Source organism: Cynocephalus volans, chromosome 14, assembly GCF_027409185.1.
Source record: "Cynocephalus volans isolate mCynVol1 chromosome 14, mCynVol1.pri, whole genome shotgun sequence".
NCBI lineage: Eukaryota > Metazoa > Chordata > Mammalia > Dermoptera > Cynocephalidae > Cynocephalus > Cynocephalus volans.
This window is the reverse complement of record NC_084473.1, coordinates 27,309,629-27,332,840: the sequence shown is the minus strand read 5'-3', so window position 1 is coordinate 27,332,840 and position 23,212 is coordinate 27,309,629. Positions and strand designations below refer to the sequence as shown.

The following is a 23,212-nucleotide window of genomic DNA, read 5'->3' as shown; positions in this document are numbered from 1 at the left end:
TGAGCTCTTAATCTCTGTATTAAACTGCTTCTGTCCAGTCTGCAGCTCTGATCTGCTGGCCATCTGGCAAGTCTGGGCTTTTGGTCTGGAAGGATGAGGTGATAACATTGTGAATGGCTCAGTGTAGACCCAGCACTGCCGAGGAAAGCATGGCCACCAAGATAGAATAAGGAGAGGCAGCGGGACAGGGTGACCCTGGGCCTGTCCAACCCTGACATGCAGTGCCTCGGCCATTTCAGATCTGCAAACGAACCTGGCAAATGCCTCCTCTGAACCTTTAGTTTTAATGGTCCAAAAACCCCTGCAGCAATTGGTGGCAAGAGCCTCTTAGGGAGCTACTGTGAAATGACATGTATCCACTGAACCCCCAGTGTGGCCCAGTGACTGGAGAAAGTGGGAGCCAGGAGATGAGTCAGCTGTTGAAAATAGCACGTCTGACACCACCAGCTGTGGTAACAGGCACATCACGCAGAAGCCATCCTGTCTCTGCTCACAGCAACATGAGGCCTTCTCCAGGGGATCTGTGCAGTCTGGGCTCCCCAGGTAAGGTTTGTCAAGGATCTTCAGGGGAGTACTCAAAGTAACCCTTAGTTTCCAAAAGCAAGTGTGGCCCTTGTGAATTCTTTGTTCAGTCATTCAGCAAACAGCCTCTGAGACCCCACACTGTACTAGCAGTTACTCAGACAGAGTTCCTGGGCAGTGGGGGAGGGAGGCACATGAATAATTACCATGTGACATGCTCAGGGCTGTGCTGGGGGCTTGTACAGAGCTACGGAGCAGGGGAAGGGGAGGGGTACATCCATGGTGACCTGGGCTAATGGTCCTGAGGAGAACTTGCAGGGAGGAATGCTGTGGGAAATGTCCATGCTTAGGTTGGAAGAGCGCCTTATTCCTGAGGGTCGTGGAGCTGTATAATACTAGAGGGGAAGCCATCTTGGTTTGGTTCTGGAGGCTGAGGGATGAAGATAGCCTCTCAGGGGCCTTCCAAGGACCAGGGCTCTCTGTTTTCTGGGGAAGATTCTGTCCTTTGGACCCTACTGATTCTGATTTGAATACCTCCTTCTCTAGCAAGTGAGAGTGGCCCTATAGTTGTGAATGTCCAGTCTGGAGCACCCATGCCAACCAGAGGTACCCTGTCCTGGGGATGGGCCTCCAGGCAAGGGCGGGGAAGCTCTGGACATGCTTTGAAGTAGGTCTTAGCAGTGGCCTGAATGCTCCTTGAGCCTTGCCCACGCAGACTGTCTCCATTCCCAATGCTCTTCCCTCCCCTCCCTGGAGGGCCAAAGGGTGTCCCATGGCTGCCATGGCAACAGAAGCAGGGTTGGGTTCCCTGAGGAAGGTAGCTGAGGCCTATACTGGGGTCAAAAAGCCCTGGGATGTCCCCCCATTAGACCTTTCCAGGTTAGAAAATAATGTCGTCTCAGCACTCATACTTCTGCCCTTGGGTTTTCTAATGAATCTGCTAAGGATCCCACAGCCGTTTTGGGAATCCGGGGACAAGTTTCCATCTGACCTGGTGATATACTCCAGGCAGCCCACTGTGCTGTTCCTGGCTATCTTCCTTAGTTTGACGATCTCAATCGCGCTCATCAGGTTCACAAACAGCCGAGGAACCTGAGAAAAGACAGAATCAGTCGCCAAGAGGATAAAGCTGGGAAGTTCCAGTCTCTTATTCGGGTCTGGGGCCTGCTCTGCCTGCTGGAGTTTCAGGTCGAGTTTCTGTCTGGCCCATCCACCTCGTTCCTGTGTCCTCTCTCCTCTCTGCTCCCCATTGATGCGTAAGCATTCAGGCTGCTGGGTCACAAAGGTGACCTGCCAGGCTAGGTCTGAGGCCCAGGAAGGAGGACTGTGGCTGAGTTGCTCAGAGGCTGTGAGGCTCACCCTCCGTACCTGAGCATGGAGGAGGTCCAGAGCCGTCTTGATGTTCTCTGTGAAGTTCTCGGCAGAATATTGGGCCTGCAGGAAGAGCGAGTGTCTGCTGAACATCATTCATTACCCAATCTCTCTACAGACAGAGCTACTTCCTCTTTCGGGTCCCCTTCTTCCTGTGTATCAGTCAGGGTGGGTAATATTGAAATACAGGATTTGTCTTTGGGGGCCTATCCTTGACACCAACCCCATGGTCCTTGGGCTTCTCATGGTTGTGATTGCCGGGGAAATATCCTTTCTTTTGCATGAAGCTATGAAAAGCTCTGGACCTACTTCATATCAACTAGATGTAGAGCCTTAGCCAAGGCACGTTGTCTCTCTGGGTCCCTCTAAAATGAGGGTGTTGGAGCAGAAGACTTCCAGGATCTCCTGCAACTTGAACAGTTTCTGGCCCTGTGGCCTGATCTCTTCTGCTTGGACCCTCAAGTGTCAGGGAAGCCACACCCTAAACAATTCATTGAAAGAGATAATGGGAGAGGAAGAAGGTCTTCTGAAAAACCCCTCACCCCAAGCATAAACAGATTTTAGTCGTCATTCTCTTAATCTTGATATTTGCAGTTTTTAAAATTTTTTAAACAGTGGAGCTCTTTACCTGATTGAAATCCACCAAAGAGCCCTGCTCTATGAAACAGATCAAAGCCGAGGCACTCAGAAGGAGCGGGGGAGGGGCCTTCAGTCCCACCTCCCCCCAGTAGCCATGAGGCATCCATGTAGATCCTTCAGGTCACAGCTTGAAAACCCCTGGCTCCTGGTGACTTTGATGCTAGGAAAGTGGGCTGTGAGGGTCTGGGGGACAGGGTCGCCCCTCTGGGCAGATGCTCACAGGCTGCAGCAAGATCACCATATCCTATACCTTGCTCTGCTGGTCGCCTTTCTGCCTGACAAGCACCATCATCTTCAAGTCCCAGGGGCGAAGTATGCTGCTCTGTGCAATTCTCTCTGCTGATGCCCTCCCCTACACACACCAAGATCCCACAGCGACTTTGACTTTAGACCTCCCCTTTTTGTGTGACACTAGAACCTCATCGTGATGTCTTTCTCCTGTTAGGGTGAATTGCCTGTGTCTCCCCTTGAAGACAGAGCCTGTGTTTCACATGCCACTGCCTAGCTCCTAGTGCAGAGCCTGGCCTAGGTGTGGGTGGGAGACTGGTCAGTACAACCCATGGGGGTTTTTTCAGCTCAGAAGCTTGGGGGTTCTAGGAAGAAGCATAGCACCCACAGAGCAGCCTTGATCCTGGGTTTCCCAGCAGCCCAGAATGACTTGGCTCTGAACCTTGCCTACACGCCTTCATAACAAATCAACTTTCTCCATACAAGTGACAGCTCAAAGGTGGGATGGGAAGACTGTTGAATACTGGAGAAAGGAGCTGACATTATCTATGAAGATAGCAAGATTTTTCTAGGTCATTGGAATGTTATCTTAGTTTCTAGAATGATATGATCAGGCTCCCTTGATAGGAAATATACTCAGGATTAATTTTATAACCAGTCCCGCCTGTCCTGTTGAATCTCTCCCTGGAAGTGAATGCCCTCTCGGTTTCAGGGTTAATCTTGGGCTGGATCCGAGCCAAACCACAAGCTCAAGTCCCACCCCAGCTGCACTGCTGTGGGAGCCAGCCACTGGGGCTGTAGAAATCCTTCCCTGGGGATGAGTCTTGAGTGAAGGGCCTGGAGTCCTACCGGGTCATTGCAGGAATTACAAAGGTCATTGCCGCCTATAAATAGGGTTATTATCTTCCAATCTTCCTGAAAACGTATCCTCTAAAATAAATAGGAAACAAGCAAGTAAGCACCTTGTACCAGAGTCAAGTCAAGGAAAGCATAAAGTGCTGAACACTGGAAGAGATGGGTCCTCACACACCAGAATATTTAGTGGACATTCATTTTTTCTGTTCTTTGGTTTTGGGGTCCTGAAGTCATAGATCATAGGTGCTGAATGGTTCATTTTAAGTGAAATCATTGGACTTCCATGTGGCTCTGTCCACACATGGTAGCACACAGGTCAGAGTTTCCAACTGTCCTGGTGGGAGTGGATACAGATACCCTCTGAATTTCGTTCCTCCATCTCTAGCATTGCAAGGAGGTGAGTAGTGGACAGGGAAGCTGGTCTTGGCTGTGGGAAAGAAACGTTTGTTCTAGGATCCTGTAGAAATTTCAAATTCTAATTTTACCTTAAGAAAGAAAAGACTGTCTTTCATTAAGTGGGAGCTCTCCAAACTCAAATCATTCACACTAGTTAAAGCTGCCCACGAACAAATAAAGCTGGAGAGACAGGTTAGAGCAAGGTGGTAGCTCTAAGCACATGCTCTGAAAATATTTTTGCCATCTTTGGGATCTGTCTCCTCTAAGAGGGACCTTGAGGAGTATTTGAAGTCACAGGGCTGGGTGGAAGGGGTGTAGCCATACAAATTCCATAGACTGTGGCCCCAGGATATCAGTGGCCCTCACAGCCTCTTATATCGTTTTAGGTCTACATAGTTTTGCTTCTCTTACATATGCTTCTAAAAGAGGATGGGAGAAACATGAAACAAACAAACAAAAAATCCAGAAAAGTTTGCCATTAAGGATAGACATATCCTGAAAATCTCCTATAGACTTTGAAGTCCATTAAATTATATACAAAATAATCCCAATGTCCTTCTTTACTTATTTTATCCACCTGGGAACAGCTCCCAAGAGAAGTCTGAATTGAGACCCCTGCTTTCATTTGAGGGAGAACCTCAGATTCATCTTTCAGAGCCCAGCTCAAACATCTCAAAACCTCCCTGGCCCTCGCAAGCAGAGGGACCTGTCCTTTCTTCTGCCACCCTATTCTACCTTATACGTACCCCTCTTTATAGAGCACATGTCAACTTTTTTATAATTCTGATTCTTCCTGTTGGGCTCCCTCATAAGCTCCTTGAGGACAGGACTATACTTTATTCTTCTGTGTATTTCTAGCCTCGGCCCAGTGCCTGACTCACATAAATGATTGACTGGAACAGCTGACTTATTGACCAAATGCACAAGTGGGCAGGCATTCCTTTTCAGAGCAGCAGAGCCTCAGGATCCTGCCGTGTCTGCTAGAAACCCCTCACTCCACAGCTGACCTTCTCTGTATCCACGGGTTCCTCCCACCCACTTCCCATTTCAGGGAATCCCACCCTGACTCCCCCAGACTCACGTTGTCATTCCTCATCCGGTCCGCCAGTCTCCTGGCCTGGGAAACTAAATCCCTGCGGGCACACATAGGAAGAAGTTGTGTGAGGAGCAGGGACTGGAAGGCTCGGGCCAGGTGGGAAACTTGCAGAAAGAGCAGGAATCAAATATATAGCAGAGAAGGGCCCAATCAAATATATAGGAAGGAGGAATCAAATATACAGCCAGGAGGGCTTCTGCAGGAAAATGGGACTGAAGACCAGGACCCGGAGCTCCTTCCCCATTCAGACTCCACTGGGGGTGGGACTGGGGGTGGGGTGGTGACTGTGCTTGGGAAGGATAGAGCACTGCACATATGAGGGACGACACTCAGTGTGACTATTTTGATGGGTACATGTGATGATCTACTTTTCTTTCTCTTCAAGCCAGGCTTGTTCAGGACAAACAGAAGGACTGCATGTGAGTATTTCATGACACGCATGGCTCAGCATGTGCCTATCTTGGCAGGGACAATGACCTTAGCCCCTCACCCTCAATGTGACATGGTCAAATCAGATGCACCTGGGTTGCTAACTTAGTTGTCTCCTGCTGACTATGGGAAAGTCACTTACATTTTCAGTTAAAAAAGAGTGCAAACCCCAGCTGTTTTAGAGGGCCACCAAGAATAGTAAATGAGATGGGTAAGTCAGGCCCGAGGAGTAAGAGCCACCACTGGTGCCAGACCACATGGGTGTGAATCCTGGTTCCACCACTGACCAGCTCAGACCTTGGCAGAGCACATCACCTTGGAAACCCTCAGCTTTTCCCTTTGTGAAATGGGGATGGTAAGCGTTCCTTCTTCATGGCGTGGCTGGGAGAATTAAATGAGGTGTCCTACCAAGAGCTAAGAACGGTGCCTGGAACTTCACCACCATCATCATCAATAAAGTCCCTGGCATGGTGCATACCAGGAAACATTAGTTGTCATCCTCTTCCCCTCTTAACTATTAGGCCAAAAGGCCTGATCTTGGTCATAGTACATTAGGTATCATAACCTGGGTGGGGACTTTGGTAAGTCAGTTAACCTCTTTGAACCTCAGTTTCCTTATCTGTAAATCTGAAGTTATCAGGGCAACTGCTCTGTCTGTGGACCAGAGTTTGGGGATGATTACTCGACCTCTCTGAGCCTCAATTTATCATTCATAAAACAAGGAAATCTGACACTCTGTTCTGTTCATCTCATAGAATTATTGTGCAGAGCACAAGGGATGATAAACATGAAGGTATTTTGTAAGTTGTACACTACTGCATATGTATGAGGGGTTATTACTGAACCTGGAACGAAGCCTGCAGGGTACAAGGACAGACCATGGGATCAAGTCAGTGCACTTATTCAGACCATTAAGCCTCTTGATGCTATAGTTTCTTCAACTATAATATGGGAATAATAATCCCCAACTCTTCCCTACCTCCCAGGATGTGCTTGGATTGCTTGCATGAAAAAGCCCCAAGGCCACAGGAAAATCAGGGACAGAAATCCAGGGCCATATGAATCACACTCATTTTGGTTACTTTTATACTCTCAATCTGAAGGTTTCATTCTTGGACGCCTGCCTGACCTAATCATTCTTTGAACTGCCTCTACTCTTATATTAACAGGTGATGGATGCTTGGGAAAAGCAAAATTATGGTCATATTAAAGTAAGCCAAAAATTGAAAGCAGTAAATAGGTAGGCTTTCACCCTTACCCTCACCGAAAGGAAATCAAACCCACAGAATTTATTATAAAATCTCGTAGGCTTTGTATGATCCACTGCTTTGGATATTCTGTGTCACCTTTCCCGTCATGGATAAATTCGAAAGCTACTTAGGTGGCCCATATCCTCAGGATGGTGTTGAGAGCTGGGAGAATGTCAGAAAATCTAGAAACCAAACCATAGGAATCCCAGCAACTACCTGGTAAAGTGAGGTTTGTGATTATTCTAGAAGAAAAATAGGATGAAGCTATTTAATCCTATTTTAAAGATCTTAAAGGATTTTTCTATTCATTTTCCCTAGATGGGGTGTGGTATTCACTCGTTCTCTCATCAGGCAGCAAACCCCAAGAAGCACTCAAGGGTCTGAAATCTTGGAGTGCAATGGAGCTGTAGGACCCAGGAAAGCTGACCTGCCTGCTCTTGAGACCAGCCACTCAGTGCCCACAGACCATGGAACAGTGATCTCTGTGCTCACTCACAGTTTCCCCAGGTGGGCCCGGAGATATATAGTGAGACATTATTATTATTATTTGCATTATTATGGAGACCACCATCCTGACCCAACATGGGTACACTACTTACAGCTCACTAGAACTTTCACAGCCGAAAGGGCATTTGAGCCTCCTCACTGGCTTGTGAGAGAGATTGGCAACCAGCCCTGTCTCTTAGAGTCTGAGGCTTAGAGAGGTCAGGGAGGAAGTCGGGACTCAGTCTGAGAGCTTCCGCACCCAGATTCCCCTTTCCATGACACAGAAAGGATACGGAGTATAGAGCCTGAGCAGAGCAATAACATCATGATGGCAACTGGGAGGGACTCTTACAACCACTGTCCTATGTGGACATGAGATATACAGACCAGGCAAAGTAATTTGCTCAAAGCATATGCCTCACATCAGAGTCAACTGTGACTAGTGCCTGGGGTGGGGTTGGGAGTAGGCTAGAAGATTTCTGCATCTAATAGCAAGAGATAACCCCAAGAGAGCCCATTCCAGCCCTTGACCCTCAGGCCCCTTCCCTGAACCAAGCCCCACAACCTTCAGCATAAACTCCAGTCTAGACCATGCACCCCTTCGGGTCCCCAGAGGGTGTGTGCTGGTCATCCCTGAGGTGCCCCTGCTCACTCAGATCTGGCTCCTGCCTTGGCCTGGTTTAAGAAGGCTCCAGGAGTGTTTTCACTTCCAGTGCCAACAGAGAAGCCCTTCAGGGAAGGGTTGAATTCCCGGAGGATGTCTGGAAATACAAGGAACAGACATGCTTAGTAACTACCCCAAAGCAATCTTCAAGTTACTTTGGTAAGCACCAGTGGGTGTTGGGGGCAGAGCAGAGTCCCCACCCCACAGTCCTTACTCTTACCCTTCTCATTCACTCGGTATGGAAATAAAATGTTCACAGGCCGATGCTTAACCCCATGGGCAACACACCAATAGATGCTTAAGAAATTATTGTCAAGTACATGTCAGTCTGGGTTAGGTGCTTCTCTCATGAATTCTTCTCTTTCTCTAAATATACAATAGCTTCACTGAGATATAATTTATGTACCATGAAATTCACCAACTTAAAGTGTGTGGTTTAATAGTCTTTAGTATATTCATAGTTTTGCAACCATCACTGCAATCATCTTTAGAACATTTCATCACCCCAGATGAAACCCTGAACCCGTGAGCAGTCACTCACCACTCCCTCCAGTCCTGTGCAACCACTAATTTACTTTCTGTCTCTATAGATTTGCTTATTCTGAACATTTCACATAAATAAAATTACATAACACAATACGTCTTCTGTGACTGGCTTCTCTCGGTGTCATGTTTTCCACATTTGCCCACGTAGCAGGCATCAGTGCTTCATTCCTTTTGTTGCTGAATGACATTCCATTGTGTGGATATTCCACACTGCATTCGTTCATTCTTCAGTTGATGGGCACTGTCGTGTCTAATTTTTGGCTATTATAAGTAATGCTGCTATGAAGATTTATGTACAAGTTTTTGTCTGGATTTCTTTTGGATATATACCTAGGACTGGAATTACTGGATCATATGATAACTCTGTTTAGCCTTTTGATGAACTGTCTGGACTTTTCCCCTAAACAAGCTATACTATTTGACATTCCCACCAGCAGTATATGAGGGCTCCAATTTCTCCACATCATCACCAACACTTGTTATTATCTTCTTTTTATTCTAACCATGCTAGTGGATGTAAAGTGGTATCTCATCGTGGTTTTGATTTGCACTGATGGCTACTGATGTTGAGTATATTTTCCTATGCTTAGTGGCCATTTGTATACCTTCTTTGGAGAGATGTCTATTCAGATCCTTTGCCCATTTTTAATTGGGTTAACTTTTTATTACTGAGTTTTAAGAATTCTTTATATTTTCTAGATATGACAGTATTTCAAAAAGTTTGTGGAAAAATAGAATTAAAAGATAATACAATCTTTTCATGAACTTTTTGAAGTACTCTTGTACAAGTTTATTAGATATATGATTGGCAAATATTTTCTCCCACACTTTGGGTTGTCTTTACTTTCTTGATGGTATCTTTTAAAGCACAATATATCTATTTTTTTCTCTTGCCACTTGTGCTTTTGGTGGCATATCTAAGAAGACTTTGTTTAACCCAAGGACATGAAGATTTGCTTCTATATTTTCTTCTAGGAATTAGTTTTAGGTCTTACATTTAGGCCTATGATCAATCCTGAGTTAATCTTTGTATATGGTGTGAGGCAGGAATCTAATTGCATTTTTGCATGTGACTATCCTGTAGTCGCAGCATCATTTGTTGAAAACACTGTTCTCTTCCCATTGAATGGTCTTAACCTATTTGAAAATGAGTTAGCCATACATATAAGTTTATTTCTGACTCTCAGTTCTATTCTCTTGTTCTATATGTCTATCCCATGCCAGTACCACACTGTCTTGATTACTATAGCTTTATAGTAAGTTTTGAAATTGGGGAGTATGAGTCCTCTGAATTTGTTTTTCTTTTTCAGGATCGTTTTGGCTATTCTGGGTCCCTTGAATTTCCACATGAATTTTTAGGTCATCTTGCCAATTTCTGCAAAGAAGCCAGCTGGACTTTTGATAGGGATTACATTGAATCTGTAGATTTATTTGGGGAGTATTGCCATCTTAACAATATTAAATATTTCAATTCATGAACATAGGGCATCTTTCTGTTTATTCAGGTCTTTAATTTCTTCCAGCAAGATTTAGTGTTCTTAAAAGTATGAGATGCACTTCTTTTGCTAGATTTTATTCTTAAGTATTCTATTCTTTTTGATGCTATTGTACATGGAACTGTTTTCTTAATTTCACTTTCGGATTATTAATTGCTAGTATATAGATATGCAATTGGTTTTTGTATATTGATTTTGTATCTTACAATCTTGCTGAACATATTTATTAGTTCAGCAAGAATTAAAAAATATGATTTAATAATTTTTAGTGGATTCTTAGGATTTTCTGTATATAAGATCATGTCACCTTTACATAGAGATAGTTTTGCTCCTTTACGTCTAACCTTGATGCTTTTTCCTTCATTTCCTTGCCTAACTGCCACAGCTGGAACCTCCAGTATAATGTTAAATAAAAGTGGAGAGAGCATACGTCTTTGTCTTGTTCCTGATCTTAGAGGGAAGGGGCAGCATCCCATCTCTCACCATTAAGTATGTTAACTGTGGGCTTTTAGTAGATGCTCTTTATCAGATTGAGGATTTTCCTTCTATTCTTAGTTGGCTGAATGTTTTATCATGAAGGTGTGTTAGAGTTTATAAAATGTGTTTTCTGGCACATTGAGATGACATGGTTTTTGCCCTTTATTCTATTGATATATTACATTAACTGATTTGGGGGGTTTAAACTAACTTTTAGTACATCCCTGGGCTAACTCTCACCTGGTCATGGGGTATAATCCTTTTTACATGTTGCTGGATTTGGTTTGCTAGTACAGGTTGAGTACCCCTAATTCAAAAATCCAGGGCCGACCCTGTGGCGGGTTCGGATCCTATATAGGAATGGCCGGTGCACTCACTGGCTGAGCGCAGTGCGGGCGACACCCTTCACACACACACACACACACACACACACACACTCCAGAACACACACACACACACACACTCCAGAACACACACACACACACACACTCCAGAAGTGTTTGAGTAGCTTACATGATGCACAAAGGAAATGCTCATTAGAGGATTCCAGATTTTTGGACTAAGGATACTGAATTGATAAGTATAATACGAATTCCAAAGTCCAAAAAAATAACTTAAAAAATCTGTAACACTCCCGGTCCCAAGCCTTTTGGATAAGGGATACTCAGCCTGTATTTTGTTGAGGATTGTATCTATATTCATAAGAGATATTGATCTGTAGTTTTCTTTCCATGTGATGACTTTTATTTTGGTATAAAGGTGAAACTAATACAGTGAATTGGGAAGTATTCTCTCCTCTTTTATGTTTGAGGGGAGTTTGAGAAGAGTTGGTACCAGTTTTGGGGGGAAGTTTGTGAAGAATTGTTCATTGGTAGTAATGTTGGACAGAATCCACTAATGTAACCAGAAAAGCTCAGGCTTTTTTTGGTAGGAAGTTTTAAAATTACTAATTCAATCTCTTTGTTTATTATAAATATATTCAGAGTTTCTATTTCTATTTCTATCGAGTCAGTTTCAACGGTTTGTGTCTTTCTAGGAATTTGTCCATTTCATCTAAGTGATTTAATTTATTGGCATACAGTTGTTCATAGTTCTCTTATAATCCTTTCTATTTTTGAAAGGTGGTATGGTTGGTAGTGTTTCCTCTTTCCTTCTGGATTTTGGACAAAGGCAACTTCTCTTCTTTAAAAAAACAACCCCAAACTCTAGGATTTAATCACTTTCAGGAAATGCAACCAGGGAGGCAACCTCGAGGAAGCAGCGCCCCCTACCGAACGCGGCTGGCTCCTGCGCCCGCCCTTCCACGCCCGGCCCGCGGGGCCTCCAGGGCGAGCGGCAGAAGCGCGCAGGCGCGGGCCCGCCCACGGCGGCGCGGCGCGTACTCACTTGGCAGCGTCACCACCGTTCTCAGGTCCCCGTCGCCGCCGGCACTGTTTTGTGGGAACCGAGAAAGAAAATGAAGATTTAAAATGCCGGGGACGCCGAGACACGACAGACACTATCAAGAAAGACCTTCCTCCGACAAACACCGGGGCTTGGAGCTTGCCCTTTCCCCACCATTTCAGCAGAAAAACTGGAAAGCGAACCGGAGCACAGCCCTCACCCCTGCCCGCACCGGGCACCGGGCTCCCTGGCTGCTGCTCACACACTGAGCTCCCACGTGCGGGCCACGGGGACTGAGTGCGCCTCCTGCACCCCTGCCTTCCACGGGGAAAGGGGCCCCTGTCTGGCAGCCCCATCCCGACTAGAGCCACTGCAGCTGTGGAAGGAGGGAGGGAGGGAGAGAGGGAAAGAAGGAAGGAGAAAGGGAAGGAAAGAGAGAGGGAAGGAAAGAGAGAGGGAAGGAAAGAGGGAGGGAAAGAAGGAGGGAGGGAAGGAAGGAGGGAAGGAAAGAGGGAGGGAAAGAAGGAGGGAGAGAGGGAAGGAAGGAGGGAAAGAAGGAGGGAAGGAAGGAGGGAGGGAAAGAAGGAATAGTTCTGATCTTTTTTCTTTTCTTATTTGGCTTGGAAAAGCCGTTTTTAAGAGTGTTTCTAGTACGTAAGCCATTATCCTAGCCTATTAAAAAATTCCAAGGAGATCAAAGTTAGGTGGGTTTCTAGGCATGAAAATACGCAGCATTCCAGAGTTGACTAGATCCCCTCCTTTTCCATACCCCCCTCAATCTGTGTCAAGCATGTCTGGGATCATCTAAAAGGTTCCCAAAATATTTGGAGTTTAACTCTGTGCAGCAATGTGAGGGGGAGAATGCCAGGGATTCAGCACTCAGGTTAAAGCCACATAGGAGGCCAGATTCCAGGCTATGGTAACACCACACCTGCCCGAGCCGGCCTTTCAGAGCACAGAAGCACCGTGCAAGTTCCTGTTTGCTGCAGCTTGTGGCAGAACGGGAATAAGCCTGTGCAAAGCAATACATGATGGAGGAATGTGCCAGATTAGGGGTCATGAACTATCTGCTCTGCTTCTTTTTCTTTTACCATTTGGCTGTCTGATCTTGGACAGGTTACTTGCTCTCTCTGAGATCTGCTTACTCGTCTGTAGAATGAAGGCCCTTCAGTGATGATGCCAGCACCGTTTATACCTAATTTGTGTCAGGCACCATGCTGGGCACATAAATTCTGTCTAACCCTCAGACAGTGCACAGGTAGTATAGTAGTATTACCTCTGCATCAGAGGTGAGAAGATGAGCTCAGAGAAGTTAAGTAACTTGCCCAAGGTCACACAGAGCTGGGCAGCTGGGGCTCAGATACAACGCTGGTTCCTGAAGGGGTCTTCAGGGCCTGCCAGACCCTCACTCACCTCCAAGACAGGCCTCGATATTCAGTGACGATTTCAGGGAGATCCCTGGCCTCAGCGCCATTTGCTGCCTGGGAGGGAACGACAAGGGGATGAGTTTCCCTGCTCTGCCCCATGGCCCACCCTCGCCAGCTGCTGGAGGTCCATCCACATTCTTATCCTGGCCAGACCGCCTGGGCACGCTCTAGACTCTAGAGTCCAGGTGGCGCCACCTCTCCGTGTGCATCCAGCCTGTTCAAAAATGCGTGAGAGCTCCCGCTGGGAACGCCTAGTGCCTCCAAGCTCTGCCTCATTCTAAGAAATGCTGCCCCCACCCCTGCTCTGACCCAGATCGAGTAAAACCAGTCTAGCAGAAGTGCTCTGGAAATTAGACTGTAGTGTACCTTTTCCAAAAGCACATGTTTCAGGGCCCTATTTTTCTCATTTTTTAAAGTTGTGAAATAGATCCTAAAAAGAAACATATCATAGTCCTTTCTTATCAATATATTTCAGATAAGTATGTACAATTTTTTAAAAAAATAGTAATAAAATGAAATCCCATGGACCTACCACTCAGCTGAAGAAAGGGTGGGGTCTTTCAAAACCACAATTTGGATGCACTCCACAGGTGCATGTCCCTTGCCTAAAGAATGTTATTGCTGAGCAGAGCTATTCCAAAAGTCAGACTTTAGATTGGCCCCCCCAGGCAGCCAGGGGTGAAGGCTGACCTCCACAAGACGCCCTCCAGGGTGTGGTCCCTACTCTCTGCTGCCCTGTTTCTTTGCCATCTGCCAGGAGGAATGTCACACCCAAAGTGCTGCCTTCCCAGGAAGTCCTGAGCAGCTGTCCTGATTCTTGATGACTCTTTGTCTTGAAAGCATCTTCAGGGAGACCAGGGGGTTGTAGGGAGGTGATAGCAGGCTCCACGGGGCAGGAAGCGGTTGGGGTAACAGTGCATGAAGGAGCTAAGGGCCAACCTGCCTGTCTTTCCTGGAAGGTTCTGAGCAGTAGGGCCTTTGAGGTGAAGAGCCCCTGAGGGGTCATGGACAAGGCTGCTATAGTTCAGAGACAGGCTCCCGGACATAGGGTCAGGATTCCTGAGTTCTCCAGCACTTACAAGCTGCGTGGCCTTGGGCACTCACATCACCTCGCCCAGCTTCACTTTCTTTATTGGTTGGATTTAAGGAAAACCAGATTTCACTGGATTTTGCTGTGAGGATGTTGAGTGAGATAATGGCACTGAGAATAGGCCACAGATATCAAAGGTGTCATCTGGTCCTTGAGAGGATTCAGCTGGAGACCCTGCATTCTCTTGATCCAAGGAACTGCAGCTGGACTCTATAATGAGCAGCCAATGAGTGGAAGCTTGTGTCTGGGACCTCTGGGACCCTCCAGCCAGGTTCTCTAAGGGCCTGATTCTGCTTCTCATGCATATCCTTTTGGGGGGCCTGGGGGGTCACTGTGGGCAGCCACAGGGGCAGGCTTGGGTCATCTTTGGGAGCTCTGCCTTTTCCACTGGCTCCTGTTTTCCCACCCGCCCCATTAGTACTCGTTCCTGCCTTATCAACTCTTTCCCCCGTCCTTGAAACTTTCCCTTAGCTTTCCTACATGTACAAAACAAAGCGCCATGGTTGACCTAGTCCAACCCTGCCCGACCACTGACAGGCTGTGAGACTCGGGATGGGTCACTTCCATCACCCATGCTCCCTCTGGGGTCCCTTCACTTCATGCTCTGGGAGAGGAGCAATGAGGTTAGATAGAGGTGGGAAAACAGTGGGCAAGGAATGCTGGAGGCCAGGCAGGCAGGTGAAATGGAGGGGAACCCGGGATGACAATGTTTGAGAGCTAGGAGTGAGAACTTTGCTCTTCATTTTTCTCTCCAGGTTCTCATATTAATCAAGATCTTCCCTTTTCCTGCTCTTTTCTCCTACAAGCAGGGTAACTTACTGTGAGAGAGTCACCCATGGCTCCAATGACCTGGATGTCAGCCGGCTTCAGCCAGTGAACTGAGAATACAAGCAGGAATGAATGGAGTGAGGGGGTTCTAGGAAAGCACTGGATCTGCCGCCTCTGAAAACAAACATCTTCCAGGGAAACAGAGAGCAAGTCCATTTTCAACAGCAATGTGCCTTGGATGAAAGATATGAACAGCCTGTGCTTGTCAATACGACTCAGTCACACCAGCTACGGGGCCTGCCTGCTGTTCTTCTCTGTGGAGCACCTGAATGCAGGGGCTGGGAGCTGGAAGGTGGATGCTGTTTTAGGAGGGGAACTGTCTGCTTGCCTTTGGTGAGACCTGATACTACAAGGGGAGCAGCAGCAAGCCTTTGGCAAGGTGATTTGGGTGTAAGGAAGGAACTGTGGTGGAAATGCAACCAATACTTAATTTATTCTAGAATCCGATGACACTTGGGATCAAATATTACCTCATCCTATGAAAAATCATCTCAGTTTCTCTGAAGTGAAAAGGTAAACGCTTTAATACGACTGACTTTTTAAATTGAGGTGAAATTCACATAACATAAAATTAACCATTCTGAAGTGAACAATTCAGTGGCATTTAGTACTTCCAGTGTTCTGCAACCATCACCTCTATCTAGTTCCAAAATATGTTCATTCTCCCAAAAGAAAGCCCTCTGCCTCTTAAGTAGTCATCCCCACCTTCCCCTCCTCTCAGACCCTGGCAACCGGTTATCTACTTTTTGTCTCTGGATTTACCTATTCTGGATATTTTATATAAATAGAAATATACATGACCTTTTATGTCTGGCTTCTTCTACTTTACATGATGTTTCAAGGTTCAGCTGTGCTATAGCGTGTATCAGTACTTTATTCCTCGATAGTATTCTATTGTATGGATATACCACATTTTGTTTAACTAGTCATCCATTGATAAGCATTTGGGTTGTTGCTACTTTGGGGTTATTGTCAATAGCACTACTATGAACATTCGTGTATGAGTGTTTGTTTGGAAGCCTGTTTTCAATAACTTTCAGTATATACCCCAGAGTGGAATTGGTGGATCATATGGTAATCCCATATTTAACTTATTGAGGAAACATCACCTGTTTTCTACAGCCTGAACTCTTCTTTTTTAAATCTCTTGAGTTTAAGCACACATGGTGATGTGGCTAAGCAGCTGTTTACACACAGGACAAACAGATTGAACACCAAGCAGTAGCTGGTGCTCTGGAACTGCACAGTGATCAGAAATGGCGAATACCCTCAAGAAGCTCACAGGCTAGGGAGGAAATGAGAAATATTCATAGTTATCATAATTTAGAGACAATAAACCTTATGAGAGGTATAAAGTGACAGGAAGTTCTGGAGCTGGAGGCATGATCTCTCCCTGGGGGCGTGGTGAAGGTCAGGAGAAGGTAGGCTTCATGGAGAAGGTAGCATTTGAATTAAGCCTCAGGAAACGATGGGATGAGGACGAGGGAGAGTGTGGCAGGGTGATGGAGGGAAAGGCGTGAAGGACAGATGTGATATAGTAAAGCGGGTGATGTCTACAAAACATAGCCATGCAGTTTGGCTTAAGTGAAAGGTGCATGAAGGAGACTTAACAAAAAATAACACTGGAAAGGTAGATTATTTACGGCCACAGGCCTTTTATACCTGGCTAGCAAGATAGGAAATTAACATGAATATTGCTATATACCTAATTGCTTATATGTATACACTGGCACTGTATCTACCTACCCCTTACCTTATACACATACGAACACAAGTCCAAGTGCATTTGGGGACCACACTTAGAATTCCTCATGTCATATATAGCCCTTAAGTCATAAGCTCACCTCTTGCTCCCCCAATTACCTTACTCCCAAGGTCACTCTGACCTTGCCATGGCTCTGTCTTTGCTCTCAGATGTGCCTTCCATTGTCTCTAGTGGTTCAATGCTGCACTAAATTGTTAAAATGGCTTTCATGCCTGGGGAGAAGCTTAATATAGAGTATTACTATGGAGTGGTCCATCCTGGGGGGAAAAGCTCATCATTTCAGTGGGCCATTGTTTAAGATGGATAAAATGAAAGTTGTCTACAGGAGGGGTTCTCAATAGCCTTCTTTGCCAAGACAGTCTATAAAACCTGCAGTGAAACACAGAGGATATGATGCTTTTGACACAGCTGGACTACATATAACCCACAGCAGCCATCAACATTAAAATCACAGTTGTATAATTATACTTGTATAGGAAGCTATATTAACATTCAGTGGAAATAACTTGTAGAGGGATCTTGTCTCCTTCCATGTAGACATCTTGTCTACCTACTTCCATGCTGCCTGCAGATGGGAGACTATTACTATCACTGGGGATTTGCTCTCATTAGAAAAGAAAAGTCTCTGCCTCTTTTTGACTGGATGCAAACTAACACATATTAGTACATAGTTATGAGTGTGTGTATGCAAAATATATAGATTAGTGGTCTTCACACTTAAGCCTGCATCAGAATCACCTGGACAGCTTGTTAAAACACAGATGACTGGGCCTCACCCTCAGTTTCTGATTCAGTTGGTTTGGGGTGAGCTCAAAGATTTGCATTTCTAACAAGTTTGCAGCTAATGCTGATACCGTTGGTCCAGCCTTGGTACCACATCTTGAGAACCACTGATAGAAACACTTTTTTAGTTTTGAAGCTGTTGACAGCAGTCAGTTTCTGCATTTATAGCTGAAAAGACCAGAGTCATTTCTCCCATGTATATGTATAAATTGTCTTTTGATTCCCACAACTGTATTATGGGTTTGCAGCTCTGCCTGTTAGACTCAAGTGCCACTGAATCATTTTTCTTCAGAGTCCTCCCTCCTCCCTCCTTGCCATGGCTTGAATTCATCCCTACACACACACACACACACACACACACACACACACCCCTTCCACATGATTACAGCCTGCTTGGTCCTTCCTAGCCTACCACAGCTACACTATGTGGTTAGAAGAACAATACCAAATCATAAGACAGCTGCACACATTAGCACACATCTACAAGGCTGAGCGTGAGAACTTTAAAATGACCTCCTCTCAAAAAATCAAGCTATGGGTAAAAAAGGCAACAAAATGAAAAATAAGACCCCCCTTACCCTTAGCTCTAGAGTGGTTTATTTTAGCTCCTGGTGATGACAGTTAATCACTATGTTCTTACTGCCATAACGCGTAATATAGTGGATTCTGTGAACACTAGCTAGTGTGCAAAGGTTGGAGGAAATCTTTGGGGGGGGGTAAAATGTGGAAGAGATAAATAGATTTGCTTCAGAAACATTATCATTATAGTATGCCACAGAAGCAGCTGAAACTGGCCCTTCCTATCTCCTAAATTTGTAGCAGACAGAGAGGAAAGACACACACACACAAATATATCTATGTCCGTGTGTGCGTTTTTATGTGTAGATAGAGTGATTTGGTTCTCCAGTTGGTCATTCTGAAGGATTCTCAGACAGAGATAATAAACCAAATGAAGCCAGCCTGGGTGGGAGGAGTTGACTTATCTGAGATTTTATTAAGATAGAGCCCAATGCATTTCATTTAATATTATGTAGACCTTGATTTGAGGTTTGTTAATGTCATCATGTATGACAAAGACATAGCAAAGCACTTTAGAAATTGCTCCCCTTGAAAAAAGAACTATTTAGAGATAGGGTCAAGTTGTGTGGGCTGATTAACTAAAGATTATCTGGTACAAACTGTCCACCACCTTGAAAGAAATTGATATACACATCATTAACCCATCAAGATTTCTACACAAGGGGCCTCTTATCAAACGGTCATCTAAGCTATGATAAAGTATGACAAATAGCAAGGGAACAGTACACTAGAGTATACAGTGGGGAAACTGCCCACTACACGTGAAGTTATAGCCAGGAGAAAGGCTTACCACGCTGGTGCTCTATCTTGCGTACCCCAACAATTTAAACAACCTTGGGCCATAATCTGAAAAAACAACTTTCTCTCAATTGTCAGCTGGGGCTGCTCAACCCATTTGCTCTCCGATTTTAAGAACTTATGTAAAGACTTCACAATGGTGGTAAGCTGCCGGCTCAATTCTGGAAACTTGTTTCTGCCTTTGGAGTCTTCCGTATGAGTTTATATGAACAAATGTGTGCCTTGCACATAGTAGGAGCTCAAAAAATGTGGTAACTTGAAACAAAGGCTAAGTGGCTCCATGACAGGGACTTTAAAGATCTCAAAACTTTAAATGACGGAAACCATTGGGCAGGGGAACACTTATTCATCTAAGTTTCTTGGGGGTAAGTTTGAACTTGCTCAGTAGGCCGGTCGTGTCTAGGGAAAAGCAGACTGTTAATCCCCGTGGGGCGTCATTCCTCATGACAACAGGGTAGGTCAAGTCACAAGACCCATGAACAGGTAGTGACCGTAGAAACAGCTTTAGAACCTACACTGAACACTACATGGCTGGCTCTCAATGAGCTGAAACCCCTAATGAATGACCACTCAGGCATTTTCCATATTGGCTTTTGAAGAGCTCATTTTAGCCAGACAGGTCAAATAAATGGCATCAGGGGCTTAGAAAGGAATCAATGGCTTCAAATAAATAAACGAACTGTTCTGGTTTATTTTACTGCTGACAGCAGCATATAATTAGCTTTGTGGATCCCTATTTTCAAAAGCTATGAATTTTTCCCTGTGTGGAATTAGCAGCTTAACTTCAAGATAGCTGACTTCAATAGATAGCCTATAAGCCATGTCCGTTCTGACTCTTTATTGTCACTCATTTGCAAGAAGCTATTCCTTTTCTCACTGGGAAAACCTTAAGTCAGCTATTAGGCCCAATGTATTTTTCTTAGTTATACTAACTATGTTGGGGAGAGGGCCATCTAGTAATATAAAATGATGCGAGCGTTTACGAAGTTGTAAAACCCACAGGAAACAGCACTCAGCAAATTGCACGTGTGCACTGACTGGAAGGAAAGAATTACAAGCTTTTATTTTTTATTGGCTACCACATGCCAAATGGTTATAAGAATTACTTCAGGAACTAGGTCTGGGCACAGACTTTATGAACTGAGCCTGAAAGCACAAGCAACAAAAGAAAAAATAAACAAATGAGACTATATCAAACTAAAAAGCTTCTGCACAGCAAAGGAAACAATCAACTGAGTGAAACGACAACCTACAGAGTGGGAGAACGTTTCTGCTAACTGTGCATCCAACAAGGGATTAATATCCATAATATACAGGGAACTCAAGCAATTATACAGTAAAAAAAACAAATAACCCAATTAAAAAATGGCCAAAGGAACTGAACAGACATTTTTCGAAGGAAGGCATACAAATAGCCAATAGGTACATGAAAAAATGCTCAACATCACTAGTCATCAGGGAAATGCAAATCAAAACCATATTTGAGATACCACCTCACCCCAGTTAGACTGGCTATAATCAAAAAGAATGAGAATAACAAATGCTGGCCAGGGTGTGGAGAGAAGGGAACACTGCTGCACTGTTGGTGGGACTGTGAATTAGTACAACCACTATGGAAAACAGTATGGAGGTTTCTCAAACAACTACAGATAGATCTCCCATATGATCCAGCAATCCCACTTCTGGGTATGTACCCTAAGGAATGGAAATCATCATGTCAAAGGGATACCTGCACTCCCATGTTCATTGCAGCTCTGTTCACAATAGCCAAGATATGGAACCAACCTAAATGTCCATCAGTGGATGATTGGATAAGGAATCTGTGGTATATATACACGATGGAATACTACTCCACCATAACAAAGAGTGAAATTCTCCCATTTGCAACAACGTGGATGAGCTTGGAGAAACTTAAGTTGAGTGAAATAAGCAAAGCACAGAGGGATAAATACCACATGTACTCACTCATAAGTGGGAGCTAAGAGAGAAAGAAGGAAGGAAAGAAAGACCCCAGTGGTGTGTTGGACTTGCAGAGGGAGAGAGCAGACCTAGGGATACAAAGTGGAGTGGGGAAATGGGGATGGGGAGGGAGGCTGGAGATAATTGAGGGGATAATTGGGTGGGAGACATGGGGTACAATCACAATTTGTGGTAATGGACGTGATGCCAGTATGGATCTGGACATCACATCTTAGGCATGAGTGGTGACAATTCACTTCGTACTCCATGCATACTCATAACCAATAAAAACAGAACAAAACATTAAAAAAAATTACTTATATCAACTCTGTATATCTCATTCTAAAGCCCAATAGGTCAATGGGAGAGGCTCATTACCCATGAACTCTGAAATGTAAAGAGAGGCACACAGGCTGCCAGGGGTCATGGCCTGTTGATGACAGGTGGTATCTTGTCTCAAAACATCACTTCTGGTGATGTTTAGATGTGTGTATCTATGGATTGATTCGAAAGAAACACTAGAAAAGGGGACTACAAAGAAGGTTTTTGAAAATAACTCCAAAGGTGAAATAGTTATTATGTAAGATCATCTTAGTGAAAAATAGTTTTAATGGAAGTCACTTTGGTCTAATTGATTTTAAAGATCTTTTCAACCCTAAGAATTGTTGATTTGATGGATTAGAAACACTCAATAATTCATATTAGTTCAACAAACATTAATTGGGCTTCCATCATGTGCCGAGTCATTGGAGCTATAAAGATAAGACAACCTGCTCTATTATTTCACTGTAAAGACTATGGCTATTAAAACATTCAGATTGATATTCTCTCTCTTTCTCTATGTATATATGTTTATATCTTATACTGTATCTCCCCTTATCTGCGGTTTTGCTTTCCTTGTTCTCAGTTATCTGCAACCAACTGTGGTCTGAAAATATTAAGGTGTTTTGAGAAAGAGATGTCACATTCACATAACTTTTATTACAGTATATTGTTATAATTATTTTATTTTATTATGGCTGTTGTTAATCTCTGATTGTGCCTAGTTTATAAATTAAACTTTATCATAAGTATCTATATACAGGAAGAAACATAGTAAACATAGGGGTCTTAGAATATATCCCCCTTGGATAAGAGAAGACTACTATATATACACACATATATTTATCTGTATCTATATATCTTTGAGTAAGGGCTTTTACTGTAGTAGGAAGGGCATACAAATGAAGCTGATCATTTATTTTTGCTGATAAAGTCCTTCTTGTAAACTAACCAATAGGAGTGAGTTGTCACAAATGTGAGGGGAGAGAAAAGACTAAATGCACGTGTGTGCGTAAGAGCTACATCACCCATTAGATTACTCTGCAGCTTAGAACAAGAGTCAGTTACATACCAAGGTTTTTTTTTTTTTTTAAAGATGACCGGTAAGGGGATCTTAACCCTTGACTTGGTGTTGTCAGCACCACGCTCAGCCAGTGAGCGAACCGGCCATCCGTATATGGGATCCGAACCCGGGGCCTTGGTGTTATCAGCACCGCACTCTCCCGAGTGAGCCACGGGCCGGCCCCATACCAAGGTTTTGGTGAGAAGATTTTTACCTTACTTGCTGGTCATGTGGCTTCATTCGAGCATGTAGAGCTAGGGTGCATGTGAAGGGCAGGTTAAGCCATGGCGTTTATTCATTCTCCTGACCCTCAGGATAAGGAGACAATCTGACCACAAAGATTTGCATCTCTAGAAGATTCCAGCTAGGCACTGTGGCATCTCCAAACTTAATTTCCTCTCTTTTTTGATAACCCTGAGGCCATGAACAGCACTAGATTGACTACAATGTAAACTCCTGGATAGCAGCATATAGGAGGCACTCAACAACTCTCATAAATGAATTAACAAGCGAACAAATAAATGAACACAGACGTCACCTTCCAGGACCAAGCACTACAGCACTTGCAGCACTAAGCACCATTGCAGATGCTCCTGGGCTGATGTTTTGAGTTACATGGGTCATCAGATGGCCCTCCCATGACTGGTCACATGCACATGGCCATCACTCCCAGGCTGCCTTGCCTGGAGGAAAAGGTGCAGCCCTTAGGCAGACTGTGTTTGGGAAGGTTGCCAATGACTGCCCAGAACATTCCATGAGTC

The 23,212-nt window shown here is 44.6% G+C and overlaps 1 protein-coding gene and 1 long non-coding RNA gene across 3 annotated transcripts in view; one reads left to right on the top strand and one right to left on the bottom strand.

The window, feature by feature from the left end:
• Nucleotides 1–23,212, bottom strand: part of PLB1 (phospholipase B1) — a 123,405-nt gene that overhangs the window by 52,010 nt on the left and 48,183 nt on the right. Inside the window, 8 exon segments of the mRNA XM_063079006.1 lie at nucleotides 1,514–1,614; nucleotides 1,891–1,956; nucleotides 3,610–3,690; nucleotides 5,093–5,144; nucleotides 7,925–8,033; nucleotides 11,842–11,885; nucleotides 13,252–13,319; nucleotides 15,175–15,233. Coding sequence (XP_062935076.1) covers nucleotides 1,514–1,614; nucleotides 1,891–1,956; nucleotides 3,610–3,690; nucleotides 5,093–5,144; nucleotides 7,925–8,033; nucleotides 11,842–11,885; nucleotides 13,252–13,319; nucleotides 15,175–15,233 — 580 coding nt within the window.
• LOC134363401 (uncharacterized) lies at nucleotides 398–15,983 on the top strand. Of its 2 annotated transcripts, none has more exons than XR_010021704.1 (3): nucleotides 398–543; nucleotides 5,497–5,526; nucleotides 11,682–12,277. It is a non-coding gene; the product is annotated as an uncharacterized LOC134363401 (long non-coding RNA). The 2 variants fall into 2 exon arrangements; XR_010021703.1 differs by lacking the exon at nucleotides 11,682–12,277 and adding an exon at nucleotides 15,165–15,983 and having other exon boundaries at nucleotides 409–543.